At 43.2% G+C, this 20090-nt stretch overlaps 1 protein-coding gene across 1 annotated transcript; it reads left to right on the forward strand.

Annotated features, from left to right (window-relative positions):
* Nucleotides 1-339: 339 nt before the first annotated feature.
* LOC142492859 (retinol dehydrogenase 7-like) lies at nucleotides 340-19652 on the forward strand. The gene is made up of 4 exons (XM_075596032.1): nucleotides 340-901; nucleotides 8891-9043; nucleotides 12855-12985; nucleotides 16061-19652. Exons 1-4 carry the CDS (start codon nucleotides 514-516, stop codon nucleotides 16412-16414), a joined length of 1026 nt encoding a protein of 341 aa, XP_075452147.1. The 5' UTR covers nucleotides 340-513; the 3' UTR covers nucleotides 16415-19652.
* The last annotated feature ends 438 nt before the right edge of the window (nucleotides 19653-20090 follow it).

The following is a 20090-nucleotide window of genomic DNA, read 5'->3' on the forward strand; positions in this document are numbered from 1 at the left end:
ACCCAGTCACTCACCCAGTCACTCACTCACCCACCCAGTCATTCACTCACTCACCCACCCAGACTGGCAGTCACCTGTCTTTTGTTGAAAATATAAAAATAAACAGGTTGCATTGTAATGTTTTTTTCTGTATCACAATAAGAAAACAGTTAAGTAAAAGTTGCGTGCTAAAAAATATTTTTTCACGGTAGGTGCGCTCCTTTCATTTGTCCTGGGCCCCATGATTTCTGTTGGCAGCACTGAGCACCATTAAACTAATCACAGACTGGAATCGCATTGGGACAAGAGTAAAGTGAAACCATGAAGTGACTAAGACCTCGTGATCATTTCTAGTATATTGCAAAGAATCAGAAGACTTCATCCCCTATTCAACTAAATGTAAACCAGCTGGGTAGCTTTCCAGTTCCCAGAATTTACATGAATGGGTGTAAACAAGAGCAAAGGGGAAGGTACTAAATATTGGTGACAACATAAATCAGGCAGACTATTCAGAGTCTAATTTGTATTTGAAACATGTGGGGTTGGGGAGCTCCAGCTTTGCTGCTTCTTCTGGGGCTGTTTTCCTGCTACCTGGGTTTGCAGATTGTTTACTGTGTGCTGCTGCTCCTTCCTTTTCTAATATATAGTAGAAGTAGATGCAGACCTGTATGCCTGGATCCTGAGGGAAGAGCCGTGCTCATCACTGGCTGTGATTCTGGCTTTGGGAACCTGCTAGCACACAGGCTGCAGTTTATGGGGTTTACAGTCTTTGCCACATGCTTGTTCCCCGAAGGGGAAGGAGCTCAATCCCTAATAAAGAATTCTGCACCTGGCAAACTCAAGGTTGTCAGGCTTGATGTTACCAGCGATAAAGAGGTGGCAGAGGTGAAGCAGTATGTGCAAGATAACCTACCGGAAAAAGGTAAATACAATGCTACTGTATGTTCTTGCTCATGTTGATTTGTATTGTTAAGGAGGAGCTGTGTGAGACTGCATAGTGGAAAATTTAACTGCAGTCATACAGTCGACCCCATTTGTGACATTACAGAAAAGATCACAAAAAGTTATGTAGGGGTCCAAAAATGGGATCTGTTGGCTCACTTTAGAGGGCAAGATTAAAATGGTTTGTGATTAATTAGATCTGGTTATTCACTTGTTTTCTCTGCTGCAGAGATCATCAACACATAATATCAAACTTTTACAAGTGTTTTAGGATAAAGTGTTTATTGTATTGTGTTTTTCAGTGGTTAGATAAACTACATTAGCACCTCCAATTTTTTTTCCATTTATATGTATAAATAAAGTTTATTTTTGTTTGCAAAAAGAGAGCTTACATTTTCAGTTTTCCCAAAAGATTATTTTTTAATGACTGCATCTTTAAGCCTCCACTCTAGTATATTTTAAATAGATATTGTAACATTGCACTTTCATTATAGAAACAATTTTCTACTGAAATAACCCGGTTTGGTCAAACATTGTTACCTGTATAGTATATGTTTTCTTTTTTGTTTTAGCATTGCTTATACAATTTATGTTTTTTTTTATTTGTTTCAGTATTAATTTGTAGTTTGTACTGTAAAAGACACCGACTGGCACTGAGTTTGAAGCAGGGGAGCCTGGTTCAATTCCCGGTTTATGCTCCTTGGGCAAGTCACTTTATCCCCCTAAGCCTAAAGCACCAAAAACATAGATTGTAAGCTCCACAGGGCAAGGACCTGTGCCTGCAAAATGTCTCTGAAGCGCCAAGTAAAACTAGCAGCGCTATACAAGAACATATTATTATTATTATTACTGCATAAAATGAACTGTAATAATTAATCAGTCACAGAACTTAACAAAAAAATAATAATTTAAGCCTTCTCAAAGGGAATAAAGAAAATACATGGGCATACTTTATTTTAAAATATTTGTTACCTTATAGAAAAGCCTTCGCGTAGAATTGATTGTCCAACTGGTTACTCAAGATTTGCAGGATGTACTGCTTAAATGGGTAATTTAAGTGCTGGAGTACATGATCTACAGTAATGATAAAGCCTTGTGATAAAGGGGAAAACATAGTCATTCTGAACACTGAATAGGAATATGTGAAAGAGAATGTAAGGTCATTCGGCGATACTAATTGTTATGGAATCCTGACTAAATGTCTTGTTTTATATTTTACAGGAAGGCCTGACAAATGCAGTAATTGGTAAAGAGAATTACATGTTATGGGGATTAAATCCCTGACTATTTTACAGTCTTCCAAAAACGCAAACATCCACCTGGGAGGCCAATAGGGTCGGGAAATGGGAGCCTGAATGGGCTAGAATACAACAAAAGACAAAAGATTACTAATATTGATCTAGCATTGGGCATTGTTATTTTTTGTTGTATACATTTGGCCATGCTCAGTAGAATATGTATGTATGTGTATGGATATATATATATGTGTGTGTGTGTTCATTTGCATGTCTTAGACAGGTCTGCAACCCTATCTTTCCCCATTATCGCCCAGCACACAGCGCTTCCACTGCAGCAAGGGATTCTGGGAAATGACATGCAAATGAGCACACAGTGACACCTTTTGTCTCAGGCTCGTATTACACAAGCAAATCCTCAAGCCAATGCATGAACATACAGTAATATTTACAGTTGCTTTATGCTTTACTGTGGAGGGTTTTTGTCACTTTTTTTACCCACCATAACCTTAACAATTGTGGTATATATATATATATATATATATATATATATATATATTGTGACAAACGCCCCTCTTTTGTAGCGCTGACGTCTGTTTGGGTTCTTCCCGACACAGTCTTCTAGGGTTAATTATACAACAAACAGGAACATGCAAAGTATTACGTTGCTTAACTCAGGCTTCTGCCTGCTTTATTTTCATCCAAGTAAGGTACTGCAGCTTTAACATGTGTAGGTTAGAGGCACTCAGACATTTTCATTCAGCGGTTTACTCATATCAGTGTTATAGCATTTCACACAGTGTCACTTTTCAGAACCAAACCAAATCAAATAAACCAAATCCTATCCCATTCAGGGATCTAACTACACATCAGAATCAGCCTCTAACTGCTGCTGGGCCAACTAACCTGGTTCCCCAGTTTAAAAGAATGCCCTCTCATTTAGGGTCACTAGATAAAGCAGTCTTTTAGATACAGCAATAAAGATTTGTTTGTCTTATCTGTTCGTGGTGGGAACTCGGTCCCAAGTGTCCAGGCAAATCCTCTGGTACTGTGATACTTGAAGGGGCCATCCACCCCGAACTGGATTCCGGAGAGCAGCGACACCCCCAGCCCCCAGGCTCTAAGGAGAGAGACTGAAATGCAAACCTCTCTGCTCTAAATACCTGTGCATGTGATTAGAAGAGCAGGTGAGGGAGAACTAGACCCATTGTAATCTGTGGTCTGGATTTTCCATCCAGCAGCCTGAGTTAATGTGAAGCTGTGGAATGGATCATTTTTAACTATACCTGCACTTTCTGACCTAAAATGGGGCAGAAAGCTGCCTAACATCTTTGGACTATGTCACAATATATACAGTGGCGGCAGAGTTTATTCTCATGCGGCCGCCACCGCAGTTTTGAAAAACGTGCGCGCCACGCGGCAGTCTCCAACCGAAACCTGGCTGGGTCTCGGCCGTTTTTTCCTGCGCCTCGGGCACTTTCAATAGTAACTGCATAGCGCTATCTATTGAAAGCGCGGGAAAGCGCGGGAAACTCCGGTTTTAAACCGGAGAATAGACCCGCTGCGGTCCCGGCCAGCTCGCGTCTTTAGTTAGAATAAGCTATGCCGGGACAGTATATATACAAAAAGTCTGTATTAGGCATCAATACAAAATGAACAGGCCACCCAATCCAACGTATCGGTTCCTTGAGAAAGGTTCCACTCCGGAACCATTACGTTGGATTGGGCGGCCTGTTCATTTTGTACTGATGCCTAATACAGACTTTTTTGCCTACACTGATCTGAGTGCAGTCTTCCTTTACAGGACGTGAGAATGGTAATGTTGTTCTATTATTATTATTATTAGTGACTGCCACCTGTTGGTGTTTATTAGTACATTGAGTGCAAGCTGAAGTTTGTTTCTATATACATGTATAGGTGATTATGGGTGATAATCCTGGTCCCCCTCCCACCCTCCCACCCTCCCACCCAAGTGCCCTGGTCCCCCTCCCACCCTCCCACCCAAGTGCCCCTGGTCCCCCTCCCACCCTCCCACCCAAGTGCCCCTGGTCCCCCTAGTGCCCCTGGTCCCCCTCCCACCCTCCCACCCAAGTGCCCCTGGTCCCCCTCCCACCCTCCCACCCAAGTGCCCCTGGTCCCCCTCCCACCCAAGTGCCCCTGGTCCCCCTCCCACCCAAGTGCCCCTGGTCCCCCTCCCACCCTCCCACCCAAGTGCCCCTGGTCCCCCTCCCACTCTCCCACCCAAGTGTCCCTGGTCCCCCTCCCACCCAAGTGCCCCTGGTCACCCTCCCACCCAAGTGCCCCTGGCCCCCTCCCTCCCACCCAAGTGCCCCTGGCCCCCTCCCTCCCACCCAAGTGCCCCTGGCCCCCTCCCTCCCTCCCACCCAAGTGCCCCTGGCCCCCTCTCCAGTCACTCACATCCGTCGTTGCCTGTAATTCACTGTTTGTGTCTGTGTGGGTATAGGGGAGAGCGAGTGTGTGTGGGTATAGGGGAGAGCGAGTGTGTGTGTGTGTGTATCTGTGTGGCTGCGTGTGTATCTGTGTGGCTGCGTGTGTGTCAGTGGCTGCGTGTGTGTGTGTCAGTGGCTGCGTGTGTGTGTGTCAGTGGCTGCGTGTGTGTGTGTCAGTGGCTGCGTGTTTGTGTCAGTGGCTGCGTGTGTGTGTCAGTGGCTGCGTGTGTGTGTATCAGAGGCTGTGTGTATGTATCAGTGTGTGTGTCAGTGGCTGCGTGTCTGTCAGTGGCTGTGTGTGTGTGTATCAGTGGCTGTGTGTGTGTGTATCAGTGGCTGTGTGTGTGTCTGTGCAGGCCCTATAGGCCAGTATAGGCGATAAAATTTTTAGTGGGTCACGAAGGAGAAGTTCAAAAAATAACCGGGTCACGGAAAAAAAAGTTTGGGAAACCCTGCTCTAAAGTATATACTTAAAAAAGTAGCAGGTTTTTTCATGTACCTTTGCAGGACACGTCTATTAAGACCATTCTCCCTCCACAGCAGAAGTAAATGAGAATTATCACAGGTAGTGTTAGGACCTGCATATACAGTACTGGTCATGCCGTGACGTGGCTGCAGGCTTGTAACACTTTGGCAAAAGGGTTTAACTAAATGACCCTTACTCATGAGAATACTAAAATTGAAGTATTTAACTATGTATTTTGTCACATTGGTTGTGGCATTTTTGTCTTTTGTTGTATATCCCTGCTTCAGCGCAGATGGCTCCAGCGGCGGATTTCAAAATCCGCCGCCCCTATGCACTTGCCTGTGTTGGCCGCCTCCTTTCTGCTGCCTTCCTGCTCCTTTGGAATGCCAGTGTCAAATAAAACCGCGGATGTCACCAAAGTGACATCGCACGGCGGCGTGTTGCCATAGAAATCAATGTTATTGCGTCAATTGACGTCACATTGCCATGGCAATGAGATGCCAGGCGACGCTGCATTAGTGACGTCCGATAGGCTGAGAGCACGGCAAAAGCGTATGGGGGCGGAAATTTTTGGCCGCCCCCAAATTTTGCCGCCCGGGCCCAATAGGAAATCTGAGACTAAGCCACTAGTGCTGAAGCAGGGATATCCTGAAAACCTGACCAGTTGGTGGCCCTTGAGGACTGGAGTTGGCCACCCCTGTTCTATACAATGTCTTGAGGTTCTTAATAATCAGGTTACCATCCCATGTGAGGGATACAAAAGAGACATTAAAAGACTGGATATTGATAAAGGCGCCTAACTAGCAAGTTTGAGTCTGTATATGAGGAACATCTACACAAATGGCATTAAAACACTTCAATACTGATTTACAAACTCTTCATGTATAATTTGAAAAACATAATTAGTTTAACAGTTGTTACAATTTGTATTGAAACACATGTATTTTATGAATATGGGACATTTTACCACCCGCAGGTAACCGCAATGGACACAGCATGAGCCCCAACATATGCCAATCTGTACTTGGACTGGTGGAAGAATCAGCTGGTGTTCAACAGTAATTTATCACATGTCCCTGAATAGATTGATCTGTGGAGTTGATTTATTGACCATTATCCTATTGATTTTGAATGGTTCGATACAACAATTTAAGGAGTTTGTAAATATTTAAAATTGTAATACCTTGAATTTGAAGCTGACATTTGAAATAAGCAAGGACCGTATTACTTTATTGTATCTCGAGATTAGTAAGAATAATGAAGGTGGTGAACACCACTGTGTTTGGGTAGAAACATGGCTACTAAAAGTTTATTACTAAATCGGAGCCAATATTCAAGAATAATATTATTATGCCAAGAGGAATCCCTGTAGGCCAATATCTGAAATTGTTCAACTGTTGAATCATTTAGGAGGCAAGCCAATGATGAAAGAGATTTCTTGACCGGGGATACGCTCAAATAACTTGGAAAAAATGTGTAAAAACGAGCATTAAAAACCAAGAACTTTTTTGGCTCAACAGAATGCCAATCAGTAAACCACAAATGTTCCCAGCACTCCAACGGAAGAAACAAAAAGTAAATGGATCAGCCAAAAACGCATTTAATGGTACACGAATGATGCACAAAATGGTCAAACACAGACCAAAAAAAACACTATATGCTCGGACGGGGACAAAGACAGGGAAGGGGAGAAGGGAGAAAGGAGAGGGGAGGGGGAAAAAAAAAGGAAACACGGGGGGTATAAAAGTCCAGGGCAAGGGGGGCAACGTCACGTTTCGGGGTATAGGAACCCCTTCTACAGGCCCGTTCCCAGGTGGACCGTAGTCACCTGGTACTTCCCTAAACCCTGCAACAATATCCCCGAGACACACAGTGAGACTATCACTGAATATCCAAACAGAATAAGAATAGGCTGTGAGGCACAAGACTCAGACCAACCAACCCTGAGAGAGCTATGTATATGACAGGGGAACTGGCTGGTAAAGGTCTTAATCTAGATGGTATAAACCAACACTGTAAGAGCTAGTTGTGTGACAGGGGAGTTAGCTGGCAAAGCAGGGTACTAGAAGGTTAATAACCCACGGTGGTGAACTTTAAGTCCAGTGAGTACAGGAAATGTCCTAAGGCAAAACGGGTGCAAGGCTGCCTGCACCAGGAGGAGTTTGCTGCCACGACCCATTTTGCCTTAGGACATTTCCTGTACTCACTGGACTTAAAGTTCACCACCGGGGGTTATTAACCTTCTAGTACCCTGCGTTGCCAGCTAACTCCCCTGTCACACAACTAGCTCTTACAGTGTTGGTTTATACCATCTAGATTAAGTCCTTTACCAGCCAGTTCCCCTGTCATATAAATAGCTCTCTCAGGGTTGGTTGGTCTGAGTCTTGTGCCTCACAGCTTATTCTTATTCTGTTTGGATATTCAGTGATAGCCTCACTGTGTGTTTCGGGGACATTGTTGCAGGGTTTAGGGAAGTACCAGGTGACTACGGTCCACCTGGGAATGGGCCTGTAGAAGGGGTTCCTATACCCCGAAACGTGACGTTGCCCCCCTTGCCCAGGACTTTTATACCCCCCGTGTTTCCCTCCCCTCTCCCTTCTCCCCTTCCCTGTCTTTGTCCATGTCCTAGCATATATTGTTTTTTTGGCTCTGTGTTTGACCATTTTGTGCATCATTCGTGTACCATTAAATGCGTTTTTGGCTGATCCATTTACTTTTTGTTTCTTCCATTGGAGTGCTGGGAAGATTTGTGGTTTATTGATTATTTGGGAGGAAACAGGGTCCTCCCTGTTCCCGTTTGCACCTGTTATTATTTTTCTTTATACAGACTTTGTGTGCTGTCTAATAATATTTGTTAGAATGCCAATCAGTATTCCAACATTATCAAGATTTGTAACTTATGACACATGGTGGCCTGAAATAAAACGCATATTCAAGAAACCATACGATCTACTTTGGGCCAATGAGAATTGGAAAAAAGTTGGACCTTAACCATTAGTTACCAGCTGGAGGACTCCCAATTTAAGGAACGTACTGTACTAGTGCACAGTCGTTTCTAACAGAAAACGTCAAGGAGTTGGCTACCATGTGTACTGTGGCATCATATCAATGCTTGTGCCTTTATGGAACCTAAATAATCATTTGCCAACTTTGATGCAAAGAAATTCACCATCAAACATTTCACACATTGCTAAATATCTAGTGTGATCTACCTTGTTAAATGTGTCTGTGGCCTCAACTATGTTGGTAAAATAATTAGGCAACTATGCTAGCATAGTACTTCTGTGAAAAATAAATTAGACACTGTGGAACACCATGTTAATAATTGCCACAATGGGAATGTTAACTGCCTCAAATTCACTGGTATTGATCATCAGAAAAATACCATAAGACAAGGCGATTTGGATAACAAATAGTCCAGTGCATTTTTAGATTAAAAACACTAACAACTGAGAGTTTAGGCCCCCGGAGAGAGGAGGGGGTGTTAACCTTTGGTTGTTGTGATGGCTATGAAGGGAAGCACTGTGAATGCCTTTAAGATCACGTCAGTGACTGTGGGGTTATTACACTATTAAATCAACTCCTGCAGGCTGGCATTGGAGCTCATTTAATTTTTCCATAAGACAAATATCATATAGACTTATTAGGAATCCGGGCTCTGTGGTTGCCTTGTCAACGCGCTTCTGTTTATTGAATGTAATGGATTACTTGGTGAACATGACCCTTTACCCACATCCACCGAAGATGCATTCACAGAATTAATCTCTGTAGCATTTAATTTTTTTGCAAAAATAAGTGTGTGTTTTCTTTAATTTCAGGTTTGTGGGGGATAGTAAATAACGCTGGCATTTCCATGTGGGGCATGTCAGACTGGCATTCTATTGACCAATATCAGAAAATTGTTGATATCAATCTGCTTGGAAACATCAGGACAACATTGGCATTTGCTCCACTTATCAGAAAATCTCAAGGCAAGTTCTTCCTTGAATAATTCACTACTTTATGGATGCTTCTGTGTTTATTGTCATCATTTCACCTTGTCAGTACCGTTACTAGTTGACTGTCTTTTTAGAGGAAGCCAAAAAAAATAATAATCAGATAGTGTAACTATGTTCAACATAAGTTTCACAAGCCTGGTTAAGTTTTTAAACATAACATAGTAATTATCAGGTACTGTAGGTGAGTAGCTGACAAGAAGTCAGTGGGTCACCTAAAGAAAGCTGGGGGATGCACAAGCGCAGCTCTATTAGGCTGCCTAATTTTACTACCACACCATATTAAAGGTCCTGGGGTAGACACCATCATTCAGCCCCTCTATTCAGAAATTTAATCTTTCCCATTTGACAATCCATGAGACGGTAGCATCACCTGTCATTTTAATATTGGTACAGTATTAATCACATTTCACTTAGCACATATAGATAAGTGATTAATACCAAATTATAATTTGTAAACATTAGTCAAATGTTAAATATAGCCTAGGAGTACACCATTAAATGTACTTTATTTAGATGACACACTGACTTCTTGTCAGCTACTCATCTAGCTGATATCTATATCTAGGGTGACCAGATTTTGAAAATGAAAAACCGGGACACACAATTTTATTATTATTTTTTTTTAATTATTTTTTTACATTAACAGTTTATTTATTGTATTACACTTATACTTTACTACCATTAGTCCTTGATACGTGTGTGTGTGTGTGTGTTTTATGACCTCACTAAATCGAACAAAAAAAAAAGCCAGATGTGAATGACTTCTGAACCCCTTAACCAGTGTCTGGATGCCCCCTCTTCACAATTTCTAAAGCAGCAATCCCGCCTGGGATCTTACCTGATCCACAGTCCCTCAAGGTACTATACAGGAGGGGAGGTGTTCCCTACCTGTCTTCCGATGTCTCCCGTGTGAAACTTGAGTCAGATCTGGAAGAAAGCAGTATAGGTTATTTTGGTTTAGGTTTATGGCAGTTAAGATAAGACAGAGAGAGTGGGTGACAGACTGAGTGAGACACAGAGAGACAGACACAGAGAGACAGACACCGAGAGACAGACACCGAGAGAGACAGACACAGAGAGAGACAGACACAGGGAGACAGACACAGGGAGACAGACACAGGGAGACAGACACAGGGAGACAGACACAGGGAGACAGACACAGGGAGACAGACACAGGGAGACAGACACAGAGAGACAGACACAGAGAGACAGACTGCCTGACACTTGGGTGCGTGGGTGACAGATTGCCTGACGGGTGCGTGGGGGATAGACACGTGGGTAGATTGTCTGACACTTGGGTGGGTGGTAGACTGCCTGACACTTGGGTGGGTGGGAGACTGCCTGACACTTGGGTGGGTGGGAGACTGCCTGACACTTGGGTGGGTTGGTGGGTGGGAGACTGCCTGACACTTTGTTAGACTGCCTGACACTTGGGTGGGTGGAGACTGCCTGACACTTTGGTGGGTTGGTGGGTGGGTTTGTAGACTGCCTGACACTTGGGTGGGTGGGTTTGTAGACTGCCTGACACGTGGGTGGGTGATAGACTGCCTGACACTTGGGTAGACTGCCTGACACTTGGGTGGGTGGGAGGGGGGGCAGTCACACACACACTGGGAGGGGGGGCAGACACACACACACACTGGGAGGGGGGGCAGTCACAGACACACACTGGGAGGTGGGGCAGTCACACACACACACACACACTGGGAGGGGGGGCAGTCACACACACACTGGGAGGGGGAGCAGTCACGCACACACAGACTAGGGGAGGGGCAGTCATACACACACACAGGCGACATGGGGCTTACCTGTAGTGCCACTGTAGGGAGCCAGAAGTAGTGAGGCTTTTTTTCCACACACACAACTCACTACATCCGTCCCCGATACTAAGCCCCGCCCCCGGTATAACCTGACCTACAACCAATCCCCTGCTTCTACTCTAAAGCCCCGCCCCCCGGCATCCTGCTATTGGGGGGAAAATATATATACTCAAGGCCGCCGCATCCTCCTCATGCTGCCCCCGCGAAAGGTGGGGGTCGCAGGGTTTACAGAGGCCCGACGCGGTTCCCGAAGGCATTTACATTAATACCGGGGGAGCTGCAAGGCCTCTGTAAACTCCTCCTTTACATGGTTCAGACGGCTCCTGGTGACGCTGCAGGGTCATGTGATGTTGCGTTGCCATGGTAACGTGATGTCATAGCCAAGGTAAGCAAGGGGGTCGAGGTGCGAGGAGAGGGGGGCAGCCAGCAGGGGGGCGCAGGGAAAAAAAAAAAAGATTGTGCTCCCCTGCCCTAGAATTTCCATCCAGCCCCTACAACCAACGGCTGGAGAAAGCAAGGAAATAGTTTTGATCAAACACTGCAATTCAGCAATCCGTTGGCAGATTTTTAAGAATTCATATCCAATGGCGGTTTCTGATGGATCTGCGCGGATTAAAACCGACCCTATCCGTTTGCGGATAAAACAGATTTCGAGGGATAAATGCGAGACGATCTGGGAAGCGGGTTTGGGCAGATTCTCCCCTCTCTAATTTACAGCACATAGTAGATTACATTTACTTTCTGCCATTGGCAGTCTTGCAAATATGGAGCAAAACGGCGGCAAGCAGACATTTTGCGCCAATGTATCAAGTTATCAATTTCTCGCAGATTCTCCCTATATGTCCCCAGTTGCAGCTTGAGCGTCAGTATGAGGTGGTTTCTTGGCACATATTAAATATATGTAGTAACATCTTTTTTTCACTTTTTTTTTTACCTTTTCTTTGTGTCAAACAAGGGCTGAGGTGTCACAAACCTCACAGGTTAACAATGTGTCCCCGAAGAAATTTGGCTAATAAGCTTCTTGTATTTAACACCATCGATAGAGCATTGCAGCAAAAAAACAAACAAAAGACCCGTTTTTTTTTTTGCATTAATACATCTCCCTACGTGAGTGAGATATCCGATAATAAAAGGAAATACTGTACCATCATGGCTTGCTGGTGCTTTTTAATCGGGGCAGGGATTTCCTTTCCCATTGTCTGATTTTGCTGCACTTATTGTATTTGTAAAATTCCCTGTGCTGTATTCTTTGTGAAGCGCTGAGTACACCTTTGGTGCTATATAAATAAACATACAATACAATAGAAGTAAATAACCGGTTATTCATATTTATCTTAGAACTGAATATTGTTTTTTTATAGAAAGTGCTCTAAGAGAAACTTTACCCTGAAAACATTTAAATAACTCTGTTATCTTTCTTTAATGCAGACACGTTAAATAAATGTCTAAAATCTTAATTAAAATATATTTGTGAAACACTATTTTTCATTTAGTGCATTTTCAGTTGGTGCCATTTAGACCAGAGCTTCCCCCAGTTCTGTCGTCTAGAGCCGGAGTGGCCAACTCCAGTCCCCAAAGGCCACCAACAGGTCAGATTTTCAGGGTATCCCTGCTTCAGCACAGGTCATTAAACCACCTGGCCCGGCTTCAGAACAAACAGCCTAGGTTGCTTGGGCAACACATTGCTCATGAAGTTGTCTTAGTGATAATTAGAGCAATGTTAATAACTTAATTGACTGCAATACCTTGTTACCCCTCTCTCACACAAGGGGCTGCCCCTCTCTCACGCAAGGGGCTGCAGAGCAATAATGCGGAGGTGGGCATAAGCCACATTCTTCGGGGTTTTTCATTGGGGAAAAAATAGCATGGAAATGAAATGTGAAATATCTATTAAATATAAACATATTAAATCGTTTGTTATTCAGTATAAACAAATGTTTGTTGATTTTACTTTTCTTTTGTAGGACGTATGGTGTTCTTGTCAAGCATTTCAGCCTATATATCTTTTAGAAATGGCATCTATTCTATGACCAAGGCTGGTGTAGAGCGGTTCTGCGATTCTCTCCGGCTAGAGATGCGGATGTTTGGAGTGTCGGTAAGATAATTTTTCTTGTTACCTGGTATACTATATAGCAGCGGTGCGCAAAGTGGGGGGGGGCGCGTTATTGTTTTTTGGGGGGCGCGGGCGGTTGCAGACACCCCGTGCTCTTCCCCGAGGCATTCAAAGTAAATGCCGGGGGATTGCGTGATGCCTCTGCAACCTCTACTTACTGGAATTCAGAAGTTGCTGTGACGTGTCAAATTACACCGATTAGTGACGTCACACGTCCGTCTCCATGGCAATTGGGTCACGTGACCCTGTAGCGTCATTTGACACCAACAAACAAGGTGAGGGGGCAGTCAGGGGGGCGCAGCTCCAAATGTTTGCGCTCCCCTGCTATAGAGGGCAGCTTTGCCTCTTTTTGAGCTTGTGCTTTCTCCCTCATCACATCATATGCCAAGTATTTAAACCAGGACAGCTGTCGTCATACAGTAGGGCCCCACTCATACGGCGGGTTCCGTTCCAGGCCGCTGCTGTAAAACGGAAATCGCCGTAAAGCGGGGCCCTACTGTATATGCCGAATAGATATTTAGCTGCCTTTTATTTTCAATGTAAGGGTTTGATTGCTTTCCCTCAAAAAACTAATGTGTCGGATAACGTAGCACATGATTTTAAAGCTCCAGTTCAAGCTATATCCTATGTGTGTTTAAAAAAAAAAAAAATCCGTTCTATACTATGAGAAAATACTTGTAACATTATTTTTTGACAAACAATTTTTAAAGACATTTTTAATGAATTCTAGCGTAACAAGCATTTTTGTTTCTATAGCAACAATTTACAAAGTCACATCCCCTTCCTCTGAGACAAGCTCTGCCCTTATGCCCTCTCTCTAGCAGTGCACCAATTGTATCTAGTGCCTGCCTGGTCACATGATCTTCCCCACAGAACTTTGCATCTAGGGTACTTTTCTGCAGCACTGACAGTGATTTAGTGAACCCCGAGCCGAATCTGTGCCATTCAATCACAGGAGAACGGTTCGATCGGCAACTTAGTTAATCACTTGTCCGTGTGCAGATTGTATTGATGCACATATTGCATAGGGGAAAAAAATGTTTTTGTTGTTTTTTTTTTTGTAAGGGCAGCTGGAACTGCTGCTTTAATGGATTAAAATAATCTGGTGTTAGGAGAAGTAGCCGAGTGGTAAAACAGCTGTTCTTTTGAGTATGAGAACTTGGTCCAATCGCTCTGTTCACAAACAGCACAATGTAAAGGTAAACGATTATTCCATTGCATCAATTTGCAGAGCCTGGATGTCTTTCAAGTGTCTACAGTGTAGGGAACACAGTACAGAACGGAGCACCCCCACTGAAACACCCAGGCGGTATATACCTAAACTGAAGCATCACTGGGCAAATTGTATTTATTTCTAAAATATTTTACCAGGAAGAAATACATTGAGAGTTAACTCTCGTTTTCAAGTATGTCCTGGGCATAGAGTTGAGACAAATAATACATGATTACAAATACAGTTACATAAGTGAACAGGGTATACATTACATAAAAGACATTGCATGCACAGTTAGACATAATATATATATTTATATATTATAGGCGTATGTAACAGTTACAGACCAGATTAAAATGTGAGACAGCTTTAGTTTTTAAATAACTTTAACTGGTGGTGGATGTGAGAGTCTCCGGTAGGTTGTTTCAGTTTTGGGGTGCACGGTAAGAGGAGGAGGAGCGGCCAGATACATGATTGAGCCTTGGGACCATGAACAGTCTTTTGGAGTCAGATCTCAGATGATAAGTGCTGCATGTGGTAGGGGCTCAGATAGCTGGGTAGCTTGCCCAGAAAGTATTTGAAGGCAAGACCGGAAAGGTAAACTTTGCGCCTAGCCTCAAGTAATGACCAATCCTAGTTCTTTGAGCATTTCTCAGTGATCTGTGTTGTAGTTGCATTGGAGAACAAAACGGCATATTGAATTGTAGAGGGTGTCAAGTTTGCTACAGTGAGCCATATACTACACTGTCTCCATAGTCGATAATTGGCATTAGCATCTGCTGTGAGATACTGCTGCGGCCAAGTTTATTCGAGCATTTGCCCGTTCTTGGCCGCAGCAGTAGCCTGGCGCGCGCCCGAGGGTGACGGGCGCGCGCCGAAGCAGCGGAAGAGCGCCCTCCGATCGGGGCGCTCTCCCTACCGCTGCCGGGTCCGCCGGGTCCCCCGGAACCCCCTGCCGCCGTCCCCCACATCGCGGGACACCAGGGCTCCCTCGGGGAGCCCTGGATGCGCGTGCAGGGGGCGCAGGCTCCCGAAGACGCGCGGCCACTAGCAAGCCGGGAAATCTCCCGGCTTGCGGATCTGGCCGATGCGCAATAAAGCGTGTCGGTAGTGTACTCTTTCTGACCAGCAGGCTTAGGGAGGATTTGTTCCTGTAAAGTGCACCTAGTTTGACATAGGTTTTGTATGTCAGGGTATCAATGTCCATTCCAAATGTTAAGTGGGAGTCAAACCATATGGCCAAGTATTAAAACTGGTAACAGCAGTTAGGGTGGTGTTAGCGTTGGTTCTGATCTGAAGCTCAGTCACTGGTAGCTTTAAAAATGTAGTCTTGGTCCCAAATACCATTGTTACAGTATTGTCCGTGTTTAAAAACAGTTTGTTTTGGGAAATCCAGTTTTCGAGTCTCATCGCCAGACTGAAGTATGTGTTCAAGGCCGGAGAGGCTATGGCTGTGTACCTGAAACCAGTTTAAAGCATGCTTCCCTAATCCAGAGCTTGGAGTTTAAGCAGGATAGAATGATCAACAGTATCAAAAGCCTTTGCAAAATCTAGGAATATTGCACCAGTGAGTTGTTCCATTCCACACTGGATTTCATTGCAAACTTTTAGCAGGGTAGTTACGGTGGAGTGTTTGGGGCGAAAGCCAGATTGGAATTGGCTAACATCAAATCTATGAAATATTAAATTCTATTGTTTTCAAGTGGATTTTCTTATGTTGATACATCTGGTGTCGTTTTTGCCACAGTTTTGCACTGGGTGGGAGGTAAATGTTATATTCTGTAAAATGTCACATAAGCCATTTGAAAGATTGTTTGTTTTTCAACATGTCTTTATTATTTTAGGTGTGTATTATTGAACCAGGAAACTATGCACAGGCCACAAATATTCAACCTCTGCATTCAGGGGAAGACATATGGAATTCACTCCCTGCAGAAGCACAGGAAACATACAGCAAAGAAAGTGTGATGGACCTCACCGACTTTGTGAACAAGGAACTTAGTAAGGGAAGCAGCAAGGGACATGAAGTTGTAGATGCTATTGTAGATGCTCTCACATCCGCGAAACCAAAGCCTCGGTATTTAGTAGCAAACCTAAAGGAAAAAATCTTAGTCTATTTTTGCTCATGTTTTCCAACCTCTTTTGTCGATGCAGTTTACTCTCTAGCCACTAGGAAAAAAATGAGCAGGAATATTTGATGTGCTTATACTGGGTAGGATGCTTGGCCTAATGGTTATGGAAAGGCAGACCGTGGTCCAAATCTTTTGGGCCAGTCATTCTATTATTTTGTCTCAAGCTCTAAATTAAAATTGTTATGCTGCCTCACATATATATAAATATGGTGCAGGTCAAAAAAAAAAAGTGTGTGGGCTGAGCATGCACATTTTAAGTGAAACTTCTTTGTTTTGTCACTATTTTGTCACAGAAATGGTATTTGTGATGATGATGTTTTTAATTAACAATCAAAACACAATTTCAGTGCCAAAATGCAAAGGAGTTATATAACACATATTTTAGCTATTTGCACTTCTATATTTCTAGTAACTGCGAATTCCGTGCGTGTCTGTGCGTGTCTGTGTCAGTCAGTGTCTTTCCTCTCCCTCCCCGACGTCACTGACACTAGGGATTTTTCCTATCAAAACACTGTAGGTTGCCAGCAAAGAAGTTTCACTTTCAAATGGTGTAATCCTTTTGAACACGCAAATTGTTTTAACGTTTTCATATCCCAAAAAATAGAAATCCATTTCCCTGTACACTTTTTTTTTAAACATTTTCTGATTAATCAAAAAAACAAAATGTTGTCTTGAGGCTTCTGTGCTTTCTGAATGTGTAAGGGTTTATTCATTAAACTGTGGCAGTGTAGATCAGGGCCCCAATTGGCACTCTCGCAGCTTAGTGAATAACCCCCTTGGCTTGTTTTGTTACCTTACAATATGTCCCCTTAGAACATGGACAATTTCAGTCACATTTTTCATTTGCTTATCCAGAAAATAATCACACACACACACACACACACACACACACACACACACACACACACACACACACACACACACACACACACACACACACACACACACACACACACACACACACACACACACACACACACACACACACACACACACACACACACACACACACGTACAGTACAGTACAGTAGTCTAGCCTCTGGTTGCTACTTTTTCCTCTGGTCCCTAACAATGTAAGTCTTGCTAGGGTCAGGCACTGGAAGAGTTAATTCCTATGTGGGCCTAGTTATTGCAGCCTTGGATGCAGTAAGTGTGTTCAAGGATGGGCCTAGCAACAGCCAGAGTGTCAGCCTGGGGGATGTACTGGCTGGGTCATATGCAGATGTGACACCTGTGTGTTTTAGACGTGCCTGTTATGGGGCAGGGTTACAAGCCCAACACCAGGGTATATAAACTAGCTCTCTCTCCCAAAAGTGAGTGTGTCTCTTTCCTCCCCCTGTGGAGTGAGCAACAACTTCCCTAGTCCCACAAGGAGACACAGGAGGAGCACCATGCAGGAGGAAACTTGGATGGGCCTCAAGCCTTGAAGTGAACCGCTAAAGGGAAGCAAGGAAAGGGATGTATCTGCTATAAGATCTTAACCAATGCAATAAATACCATGGAACCATAAGCACGTGTGATTCACTGTCTTGGGCTAAAGAAATGTCAGTCTGGACCATCTTACTATTCCAGAGGATCCACACTAACTGGAAGTGCTGCGACCACGAACAAAGGTACCCTGTCCTGATGATCCCCACACCAACGCGGAAGTGCTCAGCCCTCCTGTTACCTCATAGGTATGCACCATTTTATATCAAAGACACTAGTAGCAGACCAAATCTCACTTGGGGTGGGGGTAAAGGGGCTATAAGTATTTAAGGGCTGAAAAAGATTAATCTTCCTTCCAAGCCTGTTCCTTGTTGGCCATTGTCTTTCATGTTCACGTCCATGTGAAATAACTACAGGGAACACAGTGCCATTTTATTTTCTCACTCAGTGGCACAACTTTTTTTTATTTACAAACTTACAGTTCTATTTTCTGTTTAAAGAAAAGGGGATTTGGTTTAGAAAGCCTTTCTGGTTTTTTTTTTTACAGTATAAATATTGCTTAAATCCCTCTATGGTAAAGCTGTTTGGACTTGTGTGCCAGACAAAAAGTGATTCATTTTACATAGGATATAAATAAGAAGTAAGACGGCTACTTTAAGGGTAATTAAATAGGGAATGAGGAAGCAAATTACAGTGGTTATTATTATTTTATTTTTTTTAAAAGGTAACCCGTCAAATTATCATTTTTTTTTTTAAGGCACCGTTGCTAATGATTTTCCCCTCCTCACTGCACCAATGGAACATGTAACTGTCCTAGAATTGTATCTCTCAAAGTTGTATCCTAGATTACAGTAGATAATACAGCAGGCTCCTCCTCCAGCGTCTCATGTATGTTTCCCAGAATGTTGTGTCGTTGCAATATCTAGATTGCATTTTTTTTTTTTGCAAATAGAAGAGCATGGAAACTAAATTGTAGATCCAGTGGCCCTTATTTTATAATTTCAATAGCGCCAAATTCAGTGCTTCTCATTGAAGTCATTGGGGCATTCCGTGCGATAGCGCCAGATTGGCACTCACACTATAGAACTCAGGCTAGTTTGTTGCATGCTTTTGAGATTAGGGAAAGGCAGCATTAGAGCGTGGGAAAGGAGACCTATACAAAGGTAAGAATATGAGAACCATGATGAAGGCTTGTCTAGGGGAAAGTATGTCTTTGGACCGTTGCTGAAAAAGCCTTTGCTGTAAACAACAATGCAACAAGAGAAACTATGAAGTGTGGATAACAGCATATAAATGCAGGACACACCTGTACAAACGAATTGGTAGCATGTGAAGTTTACCTGGGGGTCAGCTAGTAAGTACAGAAGCCTTCAAAACAACAAAGACGAGGGGGGTTACAAACACCTTAGACCCCCTCAAAACTAACAAAATAACTTGGCATGGGAAATAGATGCAAACCTTAAATATGTAATTACCGTACCATTAAGAACTTGTAATTTTACATTAGGGTCAATGTCCTTCCCAAAGTAAGATGAGAGATGGGGAGGGAGAGAAGGCATAAGAATGAGTGGTGTATGTCTCGGTAAGGTGGCACAAACTAAAACCAGGGAGAATGTGAAACCTGCCTTTTGCATGCAAAAGGGACAGAGCTATTTCCTCACGCAGGAAAATAAAGTGTAATCTAATTATAATGTAACACTGTAATGTAAATATCTTTTCATGTGGAAGAATCCATGCAAAGCATTCTGGGTAGAATTTGTTGAGAGCAACGGGCTAATAACTACAATGAACTCTTTCATAGCTTTCCCAGAGGTTCTCTACAGTATCCCACATGTTAAACAATAAACACTTTGTCGTGCCATATTGCTTTAATAAACAGTCTTCCTGGGTACAGTAGCTGAGGATATCAGTCATGCAAAACAAAATGAATGGGATTGTAAGATTACAAAGTACATCATGTTGTTTCCAATTTCTCACGCTTATACATTGCTAGGTAAGTCTAAAAGCCTGCATTTGAAATGTAAAAGGACATTCTTCTAAACATAGTAAAATGAGATTTGCTTTATGTCAATCTTTTGAAAACTGATCACGTTATATTTCCAGCAAAGAAAACCCCCTGTCAGAAAGGTGTCTCCTATGGTGGGGAGAAAGGTAGGAAGGCCCCAAATTAGGTGCACTCAATAACCACAAAATCGTAGAATATTTTTTATATGTGCTGTAGCTAGGCTGAGTTACTATTTTAGGAATGAGGATATGGGAGGGAGATTGTCTCCGGTTGGTACTAAATAGTTAAGTGGACTAATATAAAAATATA

This window comes from Ascaphus truei, chromosome 4 (assembly GCF_040206685.1).
Source record: "Ascaphus truei isolate aAscTru1 chromosome 4, aAscTru1.hap1, whole genome shotgun sequence".
NCBI lineage: Eukaryota > Metazoa > Chordata > Amphibia > Anura > Ascaphidae > Ascaphus > Ascaphus truei.

Excerpts from the sequence above, each read along its gene's own strand:
- LOC142492859 (XM_075596032.1), top strand. The coding sequence starts at position 514 with ATGTGGGGTTGGGGAGCTCCAGCTTTGCTGCTTCTTCTGGGGCTGTTT. Across the intron at positions 9,044-12,854 it reads ACTTATCAGAAAATCTCAAG|GACGTATGGTGTTCTTGTCA; the intron begins GCAAGTTCTTCC and ends TTTCTTTTGTAG. Across the intron at positions 12,986-16,060 it reads TGCGGATGTTTGGAGTGTCG|GTGTGTATTATTGAACCAGG; the intron begins GTAAGATAATTT and ends TTATTATTTTAG.